The sequence below is a fragment of the Aspergillus aculeatinus genome, assembly GCF_003184765.1.
Source record: "Aspergillus aculeatinus CBS 121060 unplaced genomic scaffold BO66scaffold_26, whole genome shotgun sequence".
NCBI classification, from domain to species: domain Eukaryota; kingdom Fungi; phylum Ascomycota; class Eurotiomycetes; order Eurotiales; family Aspergillaceae; genus Aspergillus; species Aspergillus aculeatinus.
In genome coordinates, this window is record NW_020291495.1 from 315,402 (window position 1) to 337,870 (window position 22,469).

Here is a 22,469-nt window from a genome sequence, read left to right on the forward strand (position 1 = left end):
AGTCCTAGCTGGATACTCGCACTCAATGGCCGTCATCACGCAACGGGAGCATCTCGGATGCTGCTGATCGCAACGCGCCTTTCTCTTCGCACAGGCCATGCAAGAGCGCGACCGCGGTGAATTTTCGTTCTTCCGTGACCGACAGTAATACCCATGCCTCTTGAGCGTAGACTCTGCAGGGTCCTAGTGTCAGGCAGACGTGCGGTACATAGTTTCGGGACGGACACTTACCCTTGTCGAAGGGCTTGTTGCAGCGCCCGCATCGTAATACAGTAGGAGCCAAGTTCGGTCTCTGCATATTTTTTTGAATTCAATTTGCACCGCATGAGATACTGAATCCGATGGGCGGAACCTATCTAAGTATCTTGAACACTTGTTGCATTTGTCAGCGATCTTGGTAAGCGGTAATCCTGCAACGGAGTTAGGGCTAACATAACTGCTGAGCTGGAGCCTCAGCTCCAGGCGGGACCTGCCTGATTGGGAAAGGACTGTCGGGCGCCGCGGGCGGAACATTTTGTCAACTTCAGGCGCCAAGGCGGAACACCTCTGTATGCTTCACCCTCCTGGCAACCGGATAAGATGCCCTCATTCGATTGTCGAGTCCTGAGGCTACCGAATTAAGACGCGATACTCGTGATGAAGTTGGACGAGACACTTCGTTTCTTATCTCGGAGAGGCAATTTTGTCAATACTGTCCATTTTGTAGCCATGCCTAACAAACGCACCCGAAGTGAAAGATACATAAAGACTGGGTTGTCAGCATTGAGTAGTTCTATGATTAGGGATCAGCATCAACGTGCAGTACTTGCCATCGGTCTTCCTGCTACCCCTCATCTTTCTTTTGATTTGACAAGAACGAAAAGAGCCATATACAATGGCACCCTTCCCCTCCCCAACCGCCGTGTGGCACGACAAAGCCTACCCGGAGATCTCCCCCTCGCGCCCCGAACTTTCCGCGCACGGGAAAACCATTCTCATCACCGGCGGAGGCACCGGCATCGGTGCCGAGACCGCCCGCCGCTTTGCTCAAGCCAGCGCCGCCCGCATCGCTCTCCTCGGCCGCCGTGAGCAGCCCTTGCTGGACACCAAGGCCTCGATCCAGCGGGAATTTCCGGCTGTCGAGGTCTTCACAGCCCCCACGGACGTCACCCGCCAGAGCGAGGTCGACGCCGCCTTCAGCCAGTTTCTCAGTCCCGGAGGGCAGATCCATGTCCTGGTGAGCAACGCGGGGATGATCGGCCCCATGGTGCCCGTGGCCGATGCCCCCGGCGAACAGGCCCTAGACGCCATCCAACAGAACCTACATGGCGCGTGGTGGGTGGCGCAGGCGTTCTTACGCTGCGCAGCGCCCGGCGCCGTCATCATCGAGACCTCCTCCAGCGCGGCCCACGTGAACTTCGGGCCCGGGTTGGCCCCGTACAGCGTCGCCAAGATGGCGGTGTTCCGGTTGTGGGATGCGGTCGGGTTCGAGAATCCGGGGTTGCGCGTGTATCATGTGCAGCCCGGGGTCGTGGACACGGCGATGAACCGCGAGGCTGGGGGCATCGAGGCACTCGGATTTGAGGATAATGGTATGTTCCTGCTTTTTCTTTCTTTCCCTCTTTTATTTTGTTTTCTTTTTCTTTTTTTCTTTTTTTTTTTTTGTTTTCTTTGTTCCACCTTTTTTTTTTCTCTTTGTCGACCATAAGATGAGAAACCCCGGCTCAAGAAGAAAGGACGGCCGGCTGACTTGGTAATTCTCTTCCGCCTACAGTGGATCTACCTGCGAGCTTCTACGTCTGGCTGGCCAGCTCCGAGGCGCAGTTTCTGCAGGGCAAGTACCTGTGGGCCAATTGGGATGTGAGCGAGCTCAAGCGGAATGCGGAGGAGATTCGCTCTACCTCGCGACTGGGCATTCAGCTGGGCGGGTGGCCGTTCGCAGATGATAGCTGGAGGCTTAATTGGGAGTCTGAGAATGTGTAAGGATGCACCACATGCACCACCATGAAGGGAAAGCGGCGGACAACGGCAGAAACAGAAACGCATACTGATCACATGATCTTGGATCCACCATTCAGCGCAGCCAAATATTCGCGGGCCAGGCTGAGGGCTAGGTACCTAGTAGGACTCTGCGGTAATCAATCCTCCCATCCCGCTTGCTGGAACCGGAAATTTCGCCTGTTCTTCATTGTTTAGCCCTGGCAGTTCTGTCTGAAGATTCTTTGTTGTGGGTAGGACACGGAATTTCTCTCTTCACTCTGGCCTCCCTTGCCTCGTAAATGCACCGCATGCTGGTGTGCATGGCTCCAGGGCTTAGCAGGGTTGTGGAGGCACCCTGCCTGTTGTCATTGGCGTCCGATTCCCTGCTATCTATGCCTCCTGAAGACAGCACAGTAACACCGAGAAAATGCCCAGTGTTGGATTGTGATAAGATAGGCACTTTTCGCTCCAGCTCTCCCTCCGTTGTTTAGAAAGCTTGGGACTGGCTGTCCGTTTCCAAGGAACGGCAGAATGAGCAAGCAAGCCTCACCCTATATAAATGAGGTGTGAAGCTCGTAGAGGGACTGCATGTCCAGACCATTGGAAGGTCAGTGTCACTCATAACAACACCTTGTGTCCACGAAAATGTATCGTCCCAGGTTAATGCTTTGTCCCAGGTTAATAGATCCTCCGGGGCAGACGTTGTTTTCTGTGCAGGTCCAGAACTTAGAGGATCTCGTCGAGACACTATGCCTGGAGTGCGCTCATCCAGATAAAAGCAATCGACTAGAACGCTTGCGGTACTTTCAAGCGGATCTACGGGCCTTGATGGGGGAACTTCCTTGGCTGGCTGACCATGAGGTGGCGCGCTACTTTCATAGAGGCAGGATCTACAAAGAGCCCCTTGGGCGTTACCACGAAACGTGTGAGTACCTGAAGGTCGTAAGGCAGTGTTTGGTTCGGGAGCTTACTGACTCGGTCTGGAACAGGCTTTACGCCAATTTTGATCGTTTCCGGGACCTTTTACGCTACTTTGACCACCCCCCGGCCCAAAACAAGATTCTGGAGGAAAGAGTTGCCCAGTCATTCCAGAGGGCCGCCAAAATGGTCGGTCTCCCGAAAAACAACGACGTCCAGCTCACGTGGTTCCTTCACGCAGCCTGTGAGGCACGATACCCACGGGCCGACCCCAGGCTCCTGGTGCAGCTCAGCAACCTCATTCGGGCGCGTCGCAGAGTCATTACGCGTCAATCAAGCCATCTTCCGCCCGCGACGGTCGACTTCACTCGCACCATTGAGCTTCCTCCGATCCCCGGGATACTACCTGGTAAGCATTTCATTCGGTGTCCCTACTGTGAGCACCGATTTCTATCCCAGAATCTTAGTCAATCGAAGTGGAGACGCCACCTGATGGACGACCTGCGGCCGTATCTCTGCATGTGGGCGCTGTGTCCACACACGTTCGGCTCCATTGACGCTTGGCTCAACCATCTCAAAGACGCCGATGCCCACCCTGCGAAGCTTCTGCCTTCATTCTTAAACGAATGCCCCTTCTGTGGGATTCCTTGTGCCGATTGCCAGTGGTCCTCGGTGGAGAAGCTGCTGAGACATATTGCAGAACGTCATCTGGAGGAACTTTTTCTGTTGGCACTTCCGGGGGGCCCGACGGATCTGTTCTCTAATGTCTTTCTGAGAGAAGAGAAGATTAGCCTAGAGCCTTACGAGGCTCCCGAGGTTCCTGAGGCTCATGAGGCTTATTATAGGCCTTTCGGGAGCCCAGAGGATGATGAAGTCGAAGAGAGTGTTGATACAGAGGTAGACGACGGCCTGACCTCTGAGGGAGTCCGCTCGCCTCGATCCTTAATTTAGCGAAGCCTCGTGTTGGCTCTAACTACTCCGTCTCTCTTTCGAAGTGCCGGTAGAATGCACCTAGACGTTTTGTGCCCTATGTCGGGAGACAAAGCGAGGGTTGGGGAGAGCTGACACGCCGAGCTCTATTTCTTTGCGATAAATTATTATTTACTCTAGTGATACTTACTACCATTGCAGCTACCATTGCAGCGCTTTAAACCCCTCAAGACCTGAAAGTCATGTGTGGAGCTGGTTGGTTCCCTTGCCGGAAAGCGGGACAAAAAGCCCGTGAACCTGTCCCGGTCCTCCAAACGTTCTCCGCTCCGGAATAGAGAAGTACTCATTGACACAGTGGAGCGGCCCCAGAAAACTACCCCAAGCATAGGAACATGATTACAGGCAAAGGGAAGGACGGGAGGGGAGTCTGTCTCCCTCATGCCATCAACCGTGGGGATGAGCGGTCCCTTGGTGTACCCCTCCCGTCTCTACCGTTTGTACCCCCGCGGCCGCCGGCCTCCTGAACAAAGAACTGCATCTAGGCCCTCACTTTTCCCGCTTTGTGACCTCCACAATAGCGGCGACTTTGGTGAGAAGAGACCGGGGAGCATGTTGAGTTTATGCTATGTTGCCTGTCGGATGTGCTGAGGGCTGCCGATGGATGGGCGGATGGGCACGGATAGCATTGGTGGGTTGTTGACATCCAGAGACCTCCCAAGATTGATGGTTCTCTGACTGTCACTACTATCTACAGCAGATGCTCCGTAGTGGCGCCTCTGGTCATTTCACAACAGGGAGCAGATGCGTGAGTCAGACAAACGCCGCAGGTAGAGAGCAAAACGCGACGCCCAGCCCCTCAATCATCGCGCCTCTTTGCTCCGGCCTGCAAACGAGGTCAATGCAGCCTCCCTCTTCTATTCGGGTCTTGCGTGGTGTCTCTACTATGCCTTGCGCAGCTACAGAAGAAGAGAACGAATGTGAGGAAATGCATATAAACAGACATAAACGATCCCTAGTCATCAGCATCAGCAATGTGGGGAAGGAAAACAATTGGATTCCCATATCCTATCTTCTCTGTTGGCCGCTGACAACGACTCCCCAAAATGGCGAATTCCAACACCGGCACCAAAGCCATTTCTGCATGTTTGGACAAAACCAAAAGGGTGGGCCGCGACGTCATCTTCAAGCTTGTAGGCTGGTTTGTATGGTTATTCGGAGACCGGTCAATATCGAAAACGCGGTACAGACTCTTGTGCTGCAACGATGATGCTAAAACCGAGGCTTTCAGAAAGACACTCTTGAATGACAACCGATTGCTTGCGACAAGCGTAAGTGAAGAGTGATGGCATCAATGTGGTTGGCGTGGTCTCTGGAACAACACTGATCGCAATTAGGGCTCTATGATGACAGCTTCTAGCGTCGCACTACTTTCGCACGCGAGTGCCAGCCAAACGCACCCGGCTACGCACTGTTTTCTTTTATTCGGCGTCGTGTTCTCCATGATTGCCGTTCAGCATGCTTTGAACCAGTCGAGGGTCTTATCTTTGCTCGTGAAACCATCGGATCTGAGAGCTTGGTTGAGAGCGGGAACGCTCCGCGGCGACCGGAACAATACCGAGACCAACACCAACAACAGCTCAACCACCGAAAGCCGAGGCCAAGGCCTGAGTGGCCAACCAAGCTCCCAGCAATCCCTTGACCGGGCGGAGGCTGGAGGAACCCAAGGCTCAGATGGTAAAGAGGAGAGCGGTGCTTCGGCGACGTCGATCCCGGGCGCATTATCATCTTTCGCGTTCCACTCGGTCATGGTGGGCTGCGTTGTGCACCTAGGGACGGTTCGCAGTCCAGACGATAAAACATCGCCACCTCTGCGCAACAGGCCACAGTTTATCGCCTTCATAATCGCCCTAGGGATTGGCTACTTGCTACACAAATGCTATAGCGTTGGCCTTCCCACCGAATACACCAACCCTCGCGGTGAGCCTTCCAATGAGCCAGGCGCAGGGGTGCGGCCATCGCAGCTACCGACCACAGTCAGTGGGTCGTCATCGCATCAAGCCCACGATGTTCACGGCGGAGGCGGAGAGGTCGAACGCCTCGCAAGCAATCACTCGCAGAGGGTCGAGGTTGAACATGTTCGGTCACCCGATTCTCGCGCGGAAAGATGAATGAGTGGGATTGAATTCGGGCTGCAGTTGTTCTAGTAGTTCCCTGGTTGCTTTTGTACTGCGCGGGCTTTTTGATTTTACCTTGTAAATTGTTGGGCGTACTCAGATTGAATAACGTTAAGTGATGTTAGATGGTGATTACCATAAAAGCTTCTTGTTCCATGGCAAAGTTTCCCGTACAGGAGTCAAACTGAAAGGGGTCGATGCCGACATCGGATCACCCCCTCCCTCTTCCCATGATGAGCTTTTGCCTGTCAACCTGTCAATAAGGCGGGCGGTGAACCCCCGGAGTCCGATATTTCGCCGAGACGACGATCTTCTCAGAACAATCAGAACAGACAGCAGCCGCCCGAAGATGGTGCTGCTTGGTGCTGCTCTTTCTTCCTCCTCGGATGTGGATCACATTGAGATTGAGTCTTCACGCCGACTGCTGGGCTTGAGAACTTGGGGAAGACTTCCACAATCCCTAGGTTCAACTGTTTCGACTGCTGACCCTCCCGCAGGGCTCCGTCCGGGACTTTCCTATTCGATAGGACGAGACCCAGGTTTCATTTCTCACGACATGGCTTGGAACCTATCACCTTACCCCAGTGAAGGATGGATGCATGATGTGTGGCTGCAATTGCGACCGTAAAGGGGCGACCACCACAGAGGGTTCTGGATTCCTGACGCACGACAAATTGGCGGATTTGCCTCCCAGCGGGAGAGTTACATCGACGGAACACGTCTGTTTGTGTTCTGCAAGATCGGGAAGTGAAACAGTTTAGCCAGCCTTCACATCTGTTGGAAAATCATATTCTGACTTCCACCCCCAATGGACAGCCAGTGTCATGCCATCGCCTCCACCGGTTGGTGTATGGTACCCTGAATTGTCATTGAACCGTTCAACTGTCTGCCTGCAAAGACCCGAAGCGTTGTACCTATCGTGATCCTCAGATGCCGAAATTGAGGGATTTCAATCCTGACCAGCTCGATTACTAAGCCCCCAACCCCCTCCTCTCCTCGTCCTTCTCCTCCTCCTTCTCCTCCTCCTTCTCCTCCTCAGACGGCGTACGGAGTACCTCGCACTTGACGGCGTCTTTTCCAATTCTCCCTGCGCGTTGGGGGGGAATCTTCCCCCGGTGAAGCACCTGCTCTGCGTTGTCTATGCTATCTTCGCACGGTCGCCCGCAGAACTACTCGCGGTGTGAATCAGACTCAGGAGGGCAGTCATCAACGGTCAAGGGGAGTGAACTATCCTGCCCCTCAGGACGGACTCGCATTTGATGCTGTGTGGTTGTTTTGGGCTGGCCTCCCCTCCGTTACATCGCCTTCCATCCTCCATCAATCAACTCTACTTCTTGCGTTGAACCGGTAGCTGCCTCCACCATCGATGCACCTCTCCATCCTCGCAAGTCCAAGTTGCTGGTTCCCAGCCATCGCTTCACCGATGACGACTAGAAACACCTCCCCATGCTGAGACCTTGCTGAGGCCATCCATCCTCACACAACCCCAAGAATGTGCTGCACAAAGCCACGAAGACCAGGCAGCACACCCAAACTGTCCAGTCCCACGGTTACTCTACCCATGTGCACGCACAGTGTACAGTAGCTACAGTAGCTAGCTAAGTACGGTCCGAGCCGAGCCACGAAGACCAGCGAGCCGGGTGGAATGTGGGTATTTTCCTTGAGGGACACTCACGCCGACCGGGGCATCCCACATTTGATGGTCGCAAAGTCGAGTTCGTTGCCCTTTTCCTCTCCCCTCCTTCCCCTCGCCTTGTACATGACAATACACTAAATGCCCTCGATGGTCTTTCAGGCTTGCAACGGCTATCGGAATCCCGCCATTACTTTCGGGCAGTCCTTTGATCTTACACAGCACGTCGCCATCAGACCCCATCAGCTGAACCAGCGGCCCCTTTCCCCTTCGATCCCTTTTGCGAGAGCCAGGACCCTCTAGAAGAGACCACATCAAACCCAATAACGTCAGCATTCCTTTTCCGTGACCCGTGCAACCTCCGCTCATCGATTAGGTGTGGACTGCTGTGCCTGCTGTGCCGTGCCCCTCGAACTCACACGGCTGTGCTTTGCAGCTAGCCTCGCGTATTGGAGGGACGGGGATTGCGATGTATAACTGCTGTCGAGGTTAGTTGCAATGCTCAACACAGACGCGATTAGGGTGAAGTTCTCTACTTGCGGTGCAGTGCTGAGGCACCGTAGCTGCTTGGGTACTCTACATCAACCACCTCTGGCCCTAGATAGGTAACTACGACGGTACTACCTTGCCTGTTCTCCTTCCATCCCGCTGAAATCCACCCATTGTTCAAAGCGACCGAATCGAGCGATTGAGTGGAATAGCCAGGGCCAGAGCCAGGGCCAGAGCCACGCTGTATCGCACGGTTTTCCTCGGGTCGGGAACGTTGCAAGCCCGCTGCCCAAGCTTGCTCCGTCGTGGTCAACAAGGACCTCTCGTCATCTCCACGCGGTCAATCCACGAAATACCAACGATCCATCACCTCCTACCGCTTACCGTCGAACTACATTCTTCAACGGCCACTCATCCGACCGACCTCAGCCCAACCCTCCAACCTCCTCCGAGAAAGTGCAGGGTCACACTCACTGAAACGGGCCCTCCGACCGACACTTTTCTCCTTCTTTGGAACCTACGTAGGTCAGTCGTTCAATAACGAACCTTGTTGAGGCCCCTTTCATGGCAGATCCCTTGCACGAGAAGACCTTTTCCTTTTTTCTTTTACATCCATCGCCACTACTACCTCCACCACCACCAGCCGCCTCATCCTTTCAATCCGCCATCCTCTCAGTGTACAGTAACTTACGCGCTCCGCAGTATAGCAGCCACCGCCTCCCCGGAATCGAAACCAAGCCCCGCGATCGAGAATTCCATCCTCAGCCCTATCTGGCGAAATGATAAGAGCAGTTACGATCTCAGCGGAAGGCTGAACCCCAGCTTGTTTGGCCTCAACCCGGCAAGCCTGGAAGAGCCCTCGAGCAAGGCGCCAGCAACAAATCTTGCCTAGTCGGTCGGAAGAAACCGCCCCCCAACCTTTCGCCGCGACGCAACAAGACGGTAAGAATGCATGTATACCGCCAGGGGGGGATGGCCTGACATCGACGCGTGAGGTCGCTCCCCCGACCGCACTGTGCCGACCGCACTATGACTCTACACCCTTCTCGAGAAAGATTGTGTGTGCCTTATCCACTATCCGTCTCATCAGGGACAGCCTTCTCTGTTTCCTTTTTTCTTTCTTTCTTTCTTTCTTTCTTTCTTTCTTTCGTTTTAAATATCTTTTGGACGATTGGTCTGACTTGGACTCTATTTCGGTGAATCTCTGCAGGGTGTGCTGATGACATCCGACGCTCATGCCGACTGCTTTTCGTGGGAATCTGACCTTACAAGGGAGGGACGACGCAGTCAACGGGTGGATTATTACTAACAATGGACCTGGGATCTCCCAACAGGGGCCGAGCTGTGCTGCAAAGGAATTTCCTGGGCGCCGGTTCGACATAATGTTCTTTGCAGCGACACACTGTCGATACATTATCTGTAGGTGATGCCACGGTCGATGGTGTCCGGGTAGCTTGGTCCGAGACTTCTTTCAACCTTCCCCAATTTCTTGTTAATCAACTCACTTGGGGCGATAAGTCGATGGTCGATGGCGCTTACAAACAATGGGAGCACTGGAAACTTGGAATTCATGGGTCTGTCCTGTCGGGGAGGGTGAAAATGGTGCCCAGTGAAAGTGGATGTCAGGCTCGCTGGGAGGAACTTGGTTACGTAGGACTGTTGATGAGAGCGTTGCACCGCTCGGCCCAATTTGGAAGAATGTCAAGACAGCGATCTAGCTGATGGTTCTCTCTATAGGACATCACATCCTGTCAACTGAACTGTACTGTAAGTTACTGGTGGTAACGTTACTACGTAGGCACTGTGGCGGGGCGGCAGGTACGAGAGAGCTTGGATTGAATTGGATGGTTGAATTGCAGCCCTCCATATGTGGAAGGCGGTGAGAGGATGGAGGTTCACACCTCTTCTTCTGAGGCTCCAACCTAGTACAGTACCTTACTAGGTACCTAGCCACTCCTTCCTAGGTCTGATACCTCCTTATATTCTTCGCAGAAGTATGAATAAGGTAAGCTCGCCTTGCTCCATTATTTTGAGATCTTCATCTACCCCTCGCGATCAGTGGACGAACAGCTTCATCCTTCGTCCTTCCTAGGTTTTCTTGCTGCAGGCGGGACTACCTCAGATATCTACACCGCGGTCGATGCGGTGAGCTGGGCTCAACCAATCCGAGGAGGCCGGGGACTGCAACAGGATTCTGCCACTTCGAGTGAGGGCTAGTGCCTCGTCGTCAGTCGATCCACCAGACGACGAAAGCTGTCGTGATGGTGGTGGTGGTGGCTGTCGTCGTCGTCGTTGTTGTTGTTATTGTCTTCCGGCAAGGCGGCCGCGGAGGGATGCTTGACAAGGACCTTGGCCACCCACCAGTACTCAACCGCATGGATGATGAACCCGGCCCGTTCCGTGCTGGGTGAATCCGACGCGCCGCGGCCCAGGTCATCCCAGTGGGCCTTCCATCGGTCCAGGCCCCGGTCGATTGCATCGAAGATCCCGGGTTCGTCCGTGAGGGCGTGCAGGGCCAGCAGATCGAACAGGACACATTGGAGTGCTGCCGTGTTTTGTAGAGTTAGTCAATCACGCGAGGGGCGAAGCTTACGGGATCGGGCCGGTCCCACTCACCCGACAGAACGAGAAACGATCCAAAGACCGTGCTAGGGAGGTAGGCGTCACGGTGCGGAGCGCGACCTTCGGCCCGCATCAGGGCGCGCAGGACGGATCGGACCCGGAGGGGCGCACGTGACGGCTCGCTGGGGACGCCGGCGAGCTGCTCGAATTCGGGGGTATCGCGGGCGTGGAACAGGTCGTCCCGCTCGGGGATCGCGAAGAGTACCTCCTCGAGCCGGAGCTGGGCTGGGTAGCGGAAGAAGATCACGCAGTAGCAGTCCAGAAGGTAGATGCCGGCCATGACCCTGATGCAGCTTAGTCAGTTTGGGATGCACTCTGGAGAGGGGTCAGAAGCCACTGCACGGACCGAACCAGTCCCTCTCGGAGCAGATACGCGTCCCGGCCAGAGGTGCGGGGAACGCAGTCATTCGCGATCCGGTTCAGGTTCAGCATGCGGATGGCGGTGAAGAGCGCCGGTAAGCGCTGCAGGCGCATCCGCCGAATGCTGTCCGGGTTCTGCTTGTACGCCTGCAGCGTCACAACGAGCATCGTGGCTTGGAGGGTGTCCAGAGTCCTGGGGTCGCTCAGGGCGTTGAGGCCTGGATTCATCAAGTGCTGAAAAGACGGGCCGCTGAATATCAGGTGCTCGGTTACGCTTGAGTACGTTTCTAGATCACTGCCATTGTAAGGGGAGGTGTACACCGCTCCGAGGAGCACCATGGTCAGGATAAGAAGCGTCGATGCTTCGCCCAATCGGAAGGTGGCGGGGTTGATGAAGTGATTGTGGAAGGCGTTGTCGAAAAACGCTTCAAGAAATTTGGCGATGTTCAGCGGCGTGAAGAGCTGCTTCGCTCTGTCGAAGTCCACCAAGTGATCTGGTGGAAGACACTGACCATTTTGCAACAGAGACAAAATCTCGGACGACGTGTGTTCGAGCTCTCCCAAGTCAAACCGGTCCCCGGGAGCAGGGTGTAGGCTGCAGGAGGGATCCAAAGTAGCAGTGTTGATGAATGATTTGAACAGGCTTTCCCAGGATTCCGTGACGATGTGGGGGTGGTGGGATTGATGGTTCACCGCACAACATGCGGATCTCGAGTCTGCGGGGTTGCACTGAGACAGTAGTCGGAGACTCTCGTATCGTGATTCGTTCTCGACATCGGTGTAGTGCAAGAGGAACGGTATGGACAGTTTCACAGACTGAGAGATGGGAGCCGCTGGACTTGATGTAGCAAGGCTCGAGGGCGATTGCTGGCCTGGAGGCTCGTTGGGAGAGATGGATTTTCGGAACAGGCTATGCTGACGGGTGAATGAGCATTCCAGGCCCCTTTGCAGGCAGGCCTCGCACGGGCAGTCCCCGTCGCAGAATGATCGAGCTGTAGCGCAGGAATTGCAGGCCGTTCGCTTTCTTCCCGCCTTGCCGGGATCGGAAGGGTTCTGGTCGCCAACATTGTGCTTGCATGTTCTGAGATGGCGACGTAGAACGTCCCTGGGTGTAGAGTAAAGTTAGACGAATCGACCCCAGTGGATCTAGGGTTATTATTACCTTCTCCGATAGGCACCACCACAGTGGTTGCAAATCAACTTGGTCACCGGCGCATCTAGCTAGGGTTCAGATTTGCCGGAGGACTAATGCAAGGGTGGAGTGGCTTACGGCTGGCTTCATGTCGTCGGAGGTGGCTCTTAGTGGTGAATACTTTGTGGCATACACTACAAGCCACTGTAGTCTGTGGGTCGCATGTCGAAACTGTTTGAGACTTGAGATTGACTGGAACCTGGGATACCGTCAAGGGCATAGTAGCAGGAGCATAAGTGCATGAGGGGAAAAAAAGAAAGAGCGGAAAGAGGAAGACGAAGACGGCTGGAGGCAAGTGAAAAAGCCCAAGTGGGGCCCGGCGGGAAGACCTTACTACTTGCGGAATTCTAGTCGGGAAATCCCACATGCTAGTCGGAAAACCCACATCAGATTGTATACTACACCATCCCCTCCTACGTGCCAGTTCCATAAACCCAGCAGCAGATATCATACAGTCCTTAGTGAAATCGTCCCTCCGTTATCCCGTTCATCATGCAGCTGTTACGCATAAGCCCTGCACGGATGATCAATTATGGTAGGCCGATCTCGAAAACGTTATGGATTGCAGCTCACCTCCCTCGTTTGGCATTCAGAAGTGGCATCCCTATGCCTTCAGTCGCGCGCGCACCCAACGCGCCTACCGCTTCCCCCTCGCGCATTCTACTCAGTCAAGTCTTTCCACCACTCAAACCATACAGAAAACAGCACCCCATCACCATCCACCTCTCTCTCAACCGAAAAACGACCCATGAACCTAGCCGAGCACGTTCTGTACGCAACCACCCTACCTCCCTTACGATCTCAGGGCTGACCTCCGCAAGCACCACCTTCGACCAGATCGTCAACTGGGCGCGACAGGGCTCCCTCTGGCCGCTCAGCTTCGGGCTCGCCTGCTGCGCCCTCGAGATGATGCACGTGTCGATGCCGCGCTACGACCAGGACCGGCTGGGGATCATCTTCCGGGCGTCGCCGCGGCAGGCGGACGTGATGATCGTGGCGGGCACGGTGACCAACAAGATGGCGCCCGCGCTGCGGCAGTGCTACGACCAGATGGCCGAGCCCCGCTGGGTGATCAGCATGGGCAGCTGCGCCAACGGCGGCGGCTACTACCACTACAGCTACAGCGTCGTGCGCGGGGTCGACCGCCTCGTCCCCGTGGACGTGTACATTCCCGGGTGCCCGCCGACGGCCGAGGCCACCCTCTACGGGGTGTTTCAGTTGCAGAAGAAGATGCGGCGGACGAAGGTTACCCGGATGTGGTATCGACGGTGAAAGTTGTCGCTGATGGACGGAGAGTGGGCCCTTTTTCTCCCGTTGGTGTTATTCATGTGTTTGGTATTGTGGTGTTATACTCAGGCTGCAATGTTGAGTAGCCGGAAGAGTCACGTAGCTGGACAATTGTACTACATCTGCTTACTCGAGCTCGAAATGTTTCTGGTGGGTGACATACTAAGCTATACGAAGTTGTTTATTTGCACAAGATGGCATGAGAAACATTTCAAAATACAGTCGGGATTGACACATGTTGATTGAGAATGTGGCAACATGAGAGTTCGAAACAGGATCCAAAAATGTTTTTCAGTAGGAAGGTAAGATTAGTCGGTAAAGCCAGTCCAGCTTTGTGACCCTGGATCAAAAAGTGCAAACGGTAAGCAGAAGGAAAAGCCTGGGTATCATGAACCACCGGAGAATGGCAGAGCCTTGAACCGTTCAGCACATTCGTTTAAATACTACTACCTTCAAAACCGGCCCTAACCTACCTCCGCCCACCCTCTTCCGCACACTCCCAGCACAACCCACACCCCGCTATGCACCTCTATCCGGGACTATAAATATCCTCATTCTCAATAACAAGCCGACGATCCAACCGCCTCAAGGCAGACAACCTCTCCGCAAACCGCTGCAGCGCCCCCGGAAACACCCTCGCACGGTCCTTGAACACCACCGTCTCAACATTCGGGAAAATCGTCTACATGTCCCAAAGGTCACCTTGTCAGCTCGTCCGCCATGGCTATCAACTTTCCCCACGAGTCGTGGGTAACGCAGCGCACCAGAATCTCCCCAAACAACGCCTCCCACTCCGCATGCCGCACGCAGTACGTATCCGGCCACGACTCGAACCGCGGATCGATCTCCAGCACCTTGACCCGGCCGCCCCGCACCGGCGGCACGCACGACAACTCACCCCCTCCCGCCCCGGGACACACCAAGGTGACAGACCTCAGCCGCAGAAACTCGACCTCGCGCAGTGCGGCGCCGTACCCCTGCGCGACCGGCTCGGAGACGGTGACGAGGCGGGCGCGCGTCACCATCGCAGCGTACATCTGTCGGCGCGCGGGGTCGGCGATCCGCGCCAGCCGGTCGGGGAGGTCGTTGCTGCTGTGCGATGAGTCGAGGTCGTCGCGCCAGAGCATGGGGAGGGTCACGGCTGACCAGGGGCGGTTGACGAGGGCGCAGCGGTACAGGGCGCCGGTGCGCGTGTAGTGGTATGTGTTTTCGGGCTCGTCTGCGTCCTCGTCGCAGGGGGTGTCGGAGACGGAGCCTTGGTCGTCGCAATCATCGGTGGATGGGGTGGGGGTGGATTCTGGGGGTTGTGGTGCGCGCGTCGCGGGCCAGGTGCTGAGCCTGTCGGCGTGGATCCAGGCGATTATTTCCGTGAGGAGCTCGGGGAGGGCCAGGGCGCGATGGCTGGCTTTTGTTGGTGTGGGTGGATTCATGGTTGAGAGAGTGGTTTGGTGGTGAGTTGGAAAGTGGCGGCGGGCTGTATCCTTTTCAGTGGTGTTGTAATGCGTGTACATTCTGCACGATTGCACGTGGGGTCGGAAGGGGCTGACGCTCACAGCCGAGTGAGTCACACAATATATCAAGCTTGGACCACTATAAGGCTGGCTTGTATAGGGCTTAGCTTGTGTCTGTGTAATCGGGGGCCCGCATGGGTTACACAGCGGCTGCATTACGGAAGACTGCATCGCGCGTGGCGCGACGGGTGTAGGCCGCAGATGGCGTAGTGGTAGACCGTCGTCGGCTAGGCTGCGGGTGACAGTAAGACTTGTGGCCCTTATTGAGTCCTAGAGGCTTTGGATATAAATGATGTTGCAGCTATATTTGTTATTAAAAGGCACCTATTGTGGTAGACCTCGAGAGGAGCCTATTTTATCTCATGTATTTTAAAGCTGGAAACAACCCGACGTGTTCAAAGTATTTTGGAATAGTTCCATTTCAGTACGGCACCTTTATAGCTAGTATACTCAGAGCACAGGCTCTATAGATTAATAGAACTATTATTATCATCATCATCGCGGGTTTATCAATGCATCGGATCACTGTCTCCGATCATAGTGCGGTCTATGTGGGTAGCCGACGGAATCATGTTAGGAGCCGCAGTGACGTCGAAGGACTCGGAATTCCACTCTTTGGAGATATTCAACAAGGAACAAAGCCCGAACGGATCCGCTTGTATTGTCAAATAGGTCTGTCGCGCCTAGGCAAAGACAAGCCCATAAAGAGATTCGGACAAAGGAGGGATTTCAATCATTACAAGAACAGAAAGCTATCGGTACAGAAAACTTTTTCGATCTCGAAAAGTCCAGTGTGGTGTCTGGACCAGGATCTATTTCAGGCACCGGGCGCTCCGCGCCGGGGCCCCGATGTCGTATCTGAGCGAGGCGCTGTCGCGCTTGAGCGGGATAGCCTCCTGAGCACAGCTCGGCTCGCTGGAGTAGAATTCGAGGCGTCAGTATCAAGTCAAAGCAAAGAGAACCGCTCAACCTGGACGTCAGTTAAACCCGTACCGATACAGTTGGCATGTCATGCCAGGAATCAGCTCAACAGAATTGATGACACCCGCAGGTCTATACACGTTGACGTTAGCACCAGCTCCACAACTATTAAAGAGGACTGCTCCTACGTCGTAATGCAAGATCCATCCCCATTGCTGTGGACGTAAGGTCCGAGGAAGTGGTCCTGGGCGAAGAGTCCAGCCTGCATGGATGTTAGTCTCGTCGCAACGATTTTCCGGTGGAAGTCCACTAACCTGGGTCGAGGAGTAAGCCAAAGCGGGAACAATGGCAACCAAGGCACTGGACAGGAAGAGGGCGAACTTCATCTTGGCGGTGTTGATGGTGGTGGTGGTGGTGGTAGCGGTTGTCGACGTCGATGAGATTGATGATCTTCAATTTGCCACATGCAATCGGCGCGCATTTATAGCAATCAGACTAGGAGTGGTCTCGACGCGAAGCCTCGCGGGCTGTTTGTGTTTTGTCGACCGTAAATGGAAGTATGCAAATCGCAATTTGGTCTTCATACTTTGTGTCACACAGACCAAAAGCAAGGGGGACTTGTGGGCCGCGCATGGCTCTAGGGAGATCAAGAAACCGTACGGAAACAGACTCCCCGCCCTACCAAGCCGACTTTCCGTGGTTTATTATGGTATGCAGCATTCCGATCGGGGTTGCCGATCCCTTGCTCCTGACCTATGAAGGGCTGCGCAGGTAGGGAATTCTCCGGGACACGGAGTGTTATCCGAGCAGTACATGTGTGTAAAGTTATTTGTTTTGCATCTGCAATGGAGAACAAATACACCATATAGATTTGGTGACATGTGATCGCTCCGAATGGGTGGCAGAAATGACTTGGGCTTTTCTGGAGTTGTGGAAGGATACGGCATTTCTGACCAAAACGAGGGTCGGGATTGAAGGGGGGCGAGGGGGGGGAGTGGTAAGAAAACAGCTAGACGGATCTCAATCAAGGATTCTACAATCGAAGAGCAACTTCTACTAGAAGTCTCCTTCACCCTATTGGCGTCCAAGCTTAATTCAGCCAGGGAAGGGGTGGATTTGCCCAAGAACAACCGACCCAAGATTGCGGTACCCGGTGCAAATCTGGTGGAACCCTTCTTAGCCTGGTGGCCTGCATATCGTACTGTCCTCGACACAAAAAGACTTCCTTACTACCTGCTCGCCAATAAAGGCTCAGTTTCCCCTGCGACAGCCTCCAAAGTGCCGACAACAGCACGTCTCCGCGCCGCCAGCAAGAACAAAAGCCCCTGTCCGACCGCGAAAATCAGACTGTCCACCGCCGGCCACCCCACCCACAGGAACCAGGCATAGACCAACGGCCAGGACAGCGGATAGTCTTCTGGGAAAGGTGGACAGGTGACCCGAAATGGCCAGGTCCCCGCGAGCAGCAGAAACACAGCCGCCTGAGCACCCAGCCCCCGCACACTGATGCCACTTTGGTGCTGGGGCCCTGAGCGAATCAAGGTGACCACCTGACACAGAACCGACCCCAGACCTAGCCACGGCACCGCCGGGTTGACGTACAGAAGATGGCAGCCGCTGAAGATCGCGTGCGTGAGATCGGCGTCTGGGTCTTGGTAGAGCAACACGATGAGCAACGCCCCTGGTGCGAGGGAGATGGCGAGGAAGATGCCGTAGAGAGTTGCCGCGTAGATCTTTCGTCTGCGGGATAGTCCCGGCGATGGATACCAGAGACACATGCCAAATCTTGGGGGTCAGTTCTGAATTATCAAAATCTCGAATGGCCATTGAGCATTTGAGGAACCCAACCAGTCGCACTACTTACTGGAGAACAAAAAGCACCCAGACAGTGGCGAGTTGGCAAAAGTTCAGCCAGTCGCCCCAGGACTTGGGGTTTTCGATGAAGAAGTCTGCGCCATGGGGAAGGCTTATGTAGATCAGGCCGATGAGGAACTGTTCCGTAGCGCAGATGGTGTTGAGGACGACGGAAAAGAGCGACAGGCCTGAGGTGTCCTTGCTGGAATGGATGAGCTGCAGTTGAGGGAGAAATGAGTAGACGGTCAGGCCGAGGCCAATGCTAGTGGGCGCAGTCTGTTAGTCTGGACGCGATTCCAGCACGGTCTGGACCTACATGCGAAACACGTTGTGCAGCATCAGAGAGGTCGATCTTGTCACCCAACACAAGACCTGCTGATGAAACTTTAGGGAGAATTAAAGCACATGAGGCATAGCCCCCGCGCGAGGTGGGCACAATGTTATATTTAAGATTGAATGTTGTGACTATTAGTACTAGTCTGGTCTAATTTAGTTTGGTCACTATGCTAGTTAAGCTAGTAGGTCCAGCGTTACAAAATGGCTACTTGTACACCCTTGCTGCTGTAGAACAATAGTCATATTGTACTTAGTATGCTTTGCGACATCTAGCAGTGATCCTTTACTCCGTAATATCCAGCAGTGCTGACCAGAAACTTACTATAAGCAAGGTCTTCTAGAGCGAACGCATCGGAAATGTACATAAGAGAAAGAAACCACAACGAAGTCATTCCATGCCCAGCCTCTCGCTTCTGGCTAAGTGAGGTACTCTGTCAACGTCATTGGCCTGCGAAATTGCAGTAAGATTTTAGTGAGATTACTTGAACCATTTCCAAGGTTGCACCATGGACCATGCATGGCCGTTCCGTAAAGGGTCCTAGGCGGGAAACCGGGTAGAAGCGGCCGGTTATCATTCGCCTGGACTGCCCTCGCACTCCACCACAAACACGGTCTTGAATGCACGGATAATGAACGACACATTTGACACCCTAGACTATATCATAACCTATCAGTCCGCGGCAACGCGGCGCGAGATGTCTAGACTGGGCAATATACTATTGTTGACGAGGAAGGTTTGGTCCAAGGCCATGATTCTCTATCCCCAGGACAACCTCCTGGCAGCATGACTCATTTTTGGCCTTCTACCGGTCAAAGACAGAGTCCTATGGTTTCACAGGACAACAAAATACGTAGGAAACAAAATCGGGAGCAGGACTGCGAAGAGGACAGGAAGCGAAAGCGCCCTCCAAACAGCTGGCTCGGGTGCTGGAGAAAAGTTCTAGCCGGCTGCCGGCCGTTTTCTGCCTCTGCCTTCCGCTCGGGGCGGATAAATTATGCATACAGGATCTATTTTTAGCCCAAATGCTTTCCACGGGGCTTCGTAATCACATAACTACACACAATTAGTGAAGTTGATTTGGTTAGTCGATTGAAGATGCCAGAATTGCGATAGTATCATCTATGTATCTAGTTTCGAAAGGCCGTTCGAATGTAGCTTGACTAAAAGGGACAATCCAGTCAACTTGTCGTCGAATCATTCGAGGGACGGGCTTCAACTATCCTTGACTTCAACATGTCCTTGATCCGACCACAACGTTTGTTCTTGTACTCGAGTAGCCATTGTGCCACTATAGCTCAGTGGATCGGTGGTTATAGCCCGTCGATATCACCATCTGAGCCCAAGTAATGTGACTCTACTTGCACACAAACTCTTTTAGTCATTACCCCACATTCCCTCGCATACTAAATATATCTCACGTCACGCGGACTTCGTCAACAATATTGCCCTGTGAGATCTGAGTACACACCAGCGTCCCACAGTGGCAACCCCAGCACGTCAGCTATCCCCTTGCCGAACGTTATGGTAACCATGTTCTATAAAAATCCCATCACAGCCACCACGAACCAACCGCACCTCCTCCCCCCACCGGATCGTCAAAGATCCGACCCTGCAGATCCGGCAATCTGTTTCAGCTGGGATGACACCATTGATGATTGATCAGCAGCGTTTACCCCACACACATCCACAGCCCCAGGTACAGTATACATCATGTCCGTTGATCATGGATCCGAGCAGGGGTGCGGACTACTATGTACGTAACATTAGTCGATCATTTCAACACTCAGTAGGTATACATTCCCCAGCACTATCACATGAGCACCCCGGGACGGGGCCCATCCCTCAATAGCTCCAGCGCCTATCCGTGACTTCACCGATAGTCTCAGTCTCGAAGCCATAAACCAAAGAACCAAGAATAGCACCTGCATAGTATGGAGTAGGGATACTTTTTTCTTGTAGATAACTAGTTAACCACAATGACTCAATGGTCCCAAGCCCGCCGGAAAAACCAACCACAAGCGAGGCCGTCCCGTCCCCGGGGCAATCCTTCCCCGTGGCCCCACTCGTGCGGCGCCAGAATCCCGGAAGAACGAGACTCCGATTGGCAAGTGGGATTTACCCGCGGCGATCCGGTCTCGCCAGTTTGCCGGGGCTGGATGGACTCCGCCCCGTGGCCGACCGATCGATCGACCCGGTTGCGGGTTCCAGCCTCCCCCCCTTCTCCCCTTTTGTGGGATGTGAGGCTTTCGGGGAGCTATTTCTGGCGATGATTGATTTACTGAGTAATATGTTCTAGAAGGTCTAGAATCGTTGTGGCTTCGTATTCGTAAATTTGCATAGGAGGTTTGCTTAGTGGGGATCTAGGTGCGATCGGTGATTGGGCTTGGGATTGGGGGTTTTGATGGCTAGCAGGAGGAATAATGTGGTGTTTGAGAGTATATTCTTCATTATTGGTTCGTCCCTTGCACGGCAAAGGGGAAGGTCTGATCTATGATCTATAGGACGTGGACGCTCTAGGTGGTATATTCTAATAACAGGAGTGAACGCTAGACAGGATAGATGACGCCGAGATAGTGGAACAAAGGAGACAGGATACAAAAGGAGAAGAGAGTCTTTTGGGCCGTAATCTTGAAGCTCTGCTTCGTCATGGAGGAGGAGAGGGATGATGATGAGGAGAGAGGAAAGGTGAGCGAGCGAGAGATTAGATAGATGAGGTGAAGGTGGTCTGTCCGAGACGCCGAGGATGCTCAAAGCTTTCGATCGGATGAAAGCGCGCCAGTAGCTGTTGTACGGACGGGAGATATGAGTGATCCCGTGGAGGAGTCGGTCTGGATTGGAGCAGACGGATTGCCGATGGAGTCCGAGGTGGAGAGACACCGGACACGGCGTGGTTCCCTGGGTCTGGTGAGGACCGTGATGGGTGGTCGGGGATTGGTTGAGTTGATCAAAGGCGATGAGACGTGGTCGAGAACGAGTGAAGATTAGATAGGTGGAGTTCAACAGGCGACAACAGGCACTCCAGATTGAGACCAGTGCACGCTGCCACTTCGGCGGGAGAAGATCTTCTCCATGCATCGGCGGCCCTTGTCGAGGAGGCTCTTCTTCTCGGTGGGCTCCGGGGCCCATTTGATAGACGGGGTCTTCACGGCGGTCGACTTGACAGCGGCCGACTTCATCGGGGCAGGAGCCGCGGATGAGGGCTTGGAGCCGCGGCGGGAGCGCCGAGGTGGGACGGGCAGGTCATTGTCGAGGTCATCGTCGCTGTCGCTACCCATGGAGCGGATGTGGACTTGGATGTCCCGCTTGACGAGCTCCATGGACTTCTCATGGACGCGGGCGTGGCCGAGGCACCGGCGCAGATCGGGCTGCTTGGCGCTGCTTTCGTGTTCATACTTCTCGCCGGAGACGAGGCAGAGGTGGAGATGGAGCGAGGATTTGGTCGCGAAGGGGGAGCGACGCTGAGAGCGCACAGGGGGAGGAGGGGTCGGTTTGGTGAAGAGGAAGGAAGAGGTGTAGGACATTGTAGGTTGGGATTGGGTGGGTTGGTGGTGGGCGAGAGACTCGATAGTGGTGGTGTGTATGTACGCAGGCACTACTCCGTCACCCAAAGGGCGGGGAGAGTCAAGGTGAATTGGTGTTGGGTTGAAGGGGGAAGGAAACGTAGAGCTGCTTGCTTGGTTGACACTTTTTTTTCCCCTTTCCATGATTGCCGGACCTTCAGAGTCTATATAGGGTGCCAGGGGAAGCAAAGCCAGCTTGCGATAAGAAAAGCGCGAGTAGGTCATGGGGTGAGCAAAAGTCTGCTTGCCAGGGCTCTAGAACTTCCCCGGTGGATCAGTAAGTGGATCCGCCCATCAGTGGCCGACTGTTCCAGCCCTGCCATCAGGCCGACAAACCCCTCGACCGCCACTGCCCAACTGCACAAAATTGCTCAGGAACCACTCGGTGACAATGGATCATGAAACGTTAATGATAATGCACGGCCAGGGCCACTGCCAATCAGCGAGTGGTTTCACGCCCATGCGATACAGGCACACAGGCACAGGCAGGCACCGGGTGTGATAGACTGATAGCAAAGACTTCACCAGCCAGTGAATAAGGTTCCTTACACTTGAAGAGGGAAAGATGTCCGTGCACGGGCACGTGGGTCAGATAAGCGATTCATAATGCATTCGGTGTTCATTTTTTTTATTTTTGGGGCCGGGTGGAGCACTCTCTGTGTGTGGCTTTGAAACCTGGAAGTCTCGAGCATCGACGCGACAGCTCGATCACCTTCACAACT

The 22,469-nt window shown here is 54.3% G+C and overlaps 9 protein-coding genes across 9 annotated transcripts; 4 read left to right on the top strand and 5 right to left on the bottom strand.

The window, feature by feature from the left end:
* Positions 1 to 874: 874 nt before the first annotated feature.
* On the top strand, positions 875 to 2,219 carry BO66DRAFT_471756 (SDR family oxidoreductase; the record flags this gene model as incomplete). The annotated part of the gene is made up of 2 exons (XM_025652890.1): positions 875 to 1,571; positions 1,754 to 2,219. The coding sequence occupies 2 exons, from the start codon at positions 875 to 877 to the stop codon at positions 1,960 to 1,962; spliced, it is 906 nt and encodes a 301-aa protein (XP_025503649.1). The 3' UTR covers positions 1,963 to 2,219.
* A 385-nt stretch (positions 2,220 to 2,604) lies between these two features.
* Positions 2,605 to 3,828, top strand: BO66DRAFT_452365 (uncharacterized protein; the record flags this gene model as incomplete). The annotated part of the gene is made up of 1 exon (XM_025651934.1): positions 2,605 to 3,828. One exon carries the CDS (start codon positions 2,605 to 2,607, stop codon positions 3,826 to 3,828), a length of 1,224 nt encoding a protein of 407 aa, XP_025503650.1.
* Positions 3,829 to 4,683: 855 nt separating this feature from the next.
* BO66DRAFT_471757 (uncharacterized protein) lies at positions 4,684 to 5,979 on the top strand (the record flags this gene model as incomplete). Its single annotated transcript, XM_025652891.1, has 3 exons — positions 4,684 to 5,135; positions 5,202 to 5,784; positions 5,846 to 5,979. Exons 1-3 carry the CDS (start codon positions 4,911 to 4,913, stop codon positions 5,977 to 5,979), a joined length of 942 nt encoding a protein of 313 aa, XP_025503651.1. The 5' UTR covers positions 4,684 to 4,910.
* A 4,337-nt stretch (positions 5,980 to 10,316) lies between these two features.
* On the bottom strand, positions 10,317 to 12,367 carry BO66DRAFT_420740 (Zn(II)2Cys6 transcription factor; the record flags this gene model as incomplete). The annotated part of the gene is made up of 5 exons (XM_025649898.1): positions 10,317 to 10,648; positions 10,720 to 11,009; positions 11,072 to 12,190; positions 12,248 to 12,306; positions 12,356 to 12,367. The coding sequence occupies 5 exons, from the start codon at positions 12,365 to 12,367 to the stop codon at positions 10,317 to 10,319; spliced, it is 1,812 nt and encodes a 603-aa protein (XP_025503652.1).
* A 658-nt stretch (positions 12,368 to 13,025) lies between these two features.
* Positions 13,026 to 13,549, top strand: BO66DRAFT_438905 (NuoB/complex I 20 kDa subunit family protein; the record flags this gene model as incomplete). Its single annotated transcript, XM_025651108.1, has 2 exons — positions 13,026 to 13,048; positions 13,099 to 13,549. The coding sequence occupies 2 exons, from the start codon at positions 13,026 to 13,028 to the stop codon at positions 13,547 to 13,549; spliced, it is 474 nt and encodes a 157-aa protein (XP_025503653.1).
* A 238-nt stretch (positions 13,550 to 13,787) lies between these two features.
* On the bottom strand, positions 13,788 to 15,027 carry BO66DRAFT_471759 (uncharacterized protein). Its single transcript, XM_025652892.1, has 2 exons — positions 14,329 to 15,027; positions 13,788 to 14,246 (listed from the first exon to the last, which is right to left on the bottom strand). The coding sequence occupies exons 1-2, from the start codon at positions 14,992 to 14,994 to the stop codon at positions 14,094 to 14,096; spliced, it is 819 nt and encodes a 272-aa protein (XP_025503654.1). The 5' UTR covers positions 14,995 to 15,027; the 3' UTR covers positions 13,788 to 14,093.
* Positions 15,028 to 15,887: 860 nt separating this feature from the next.
* BO66DRAFT_401864 (uncharacterized protein) lies at positions 15,888 to 16,382 on the bottom strand (the record flags this gene model as incomplete). The annotated part of the gene is made up of 4 exons (XM_025648778.1): positions 15,888 to 15,990; positions 16,069 to 16,128; positions 16,185 to 16,258; positions 16,311 to 16,382. 4 exons carry the CDS (start codon positions 16,380 to 16,382, stop codon positions 15,888 to 15,890), a joined length of 309 nt encoding a protein of 102 aa, XP_025503655.1.
* Positions 16,383 to 17,073: 691 nt separating this feature from the next.
* BO66DRAFT_392218 (PQ-loop repeat-containing protein) lies at positions 17,074 to 18,228 on the bottom strand. The gene is made up of 3 exons (XM_025647456.1): positions 18,167 to 18,228; positions 17,861 to 18,112; positions 17,074 to 17,781 (listed from the first exon to the last, which is right to left on the bottom strand). The coding sequence occupies exons 1-3, from the start codon at positions 18,187 to 18,189 to the stop codon at positions 17,226 to 17,228; spliced, it is 831 nt and encodes a 276-aa protein (XP_025503656.1). The 5' UTR covers positions 18,190 to 18,228; the 3' UTR covers positions 17,074 to 17,225.
* A 2,955-nt stretch (positions 18,229 to 21,183) lies between these two features.
* BO66DRAFT_438908 (uncharacterized protein) lies at positions 21,184 to 21,708 on the bottom strand (the record flags this gene model as incomplete). Its single annotated transcript, XM_025651109.1, has 1 exon — positions 21,184 to 21,708. One exon carries the CDS (start codon positions 21,706 to 21,708, stop codon positions 21,184 to 21,186), a length of 525 nt encoding a protein of 174 aa, XP_025503657.1.
* Between the last annotated feature and the right edge of the window lie 761 nt (positions 21,709 to 22,469).

Bases quoted from the DNA above. Each gene is read 5' to 3' on its own strand.
- BO66DRAFT_392218 (XM_025647456.1), bottom strand. From the start codon at position 18,189: ATGCTGCACAACGTGTTTCGCAT. The intron at 18,113-18,166 runs GTAGGTCCAGAC...TGCGCCCACTAG, and splicing joins CTGCACAACGTGTTTCGCAT to CATTGGCCTCGGCCTGACCG. The intron at 17,782-17,860 runs GTAAGTAGTGCG...CTGACCCCCAAG, and splicing joins TGGGTGCTTTTTGTTCTCCA to ATTTGGCATGTGTCTCTGGT.
- BO66DRAFT_471759 (XM_025652892.1), bottom strand. From the start codon at position 14,994: ATGAATCCACCCACACCAACAAAAGCCAGCCATCGCGCCCTGGCCCTC. The intron at 14,247-14,328 runs GTGCGCTGCGTT...TGGGACATGTAG, and splicing joins CGTTGTTTGGGGAGATTCTG to ACGATTTTCCCGAATGTTGA.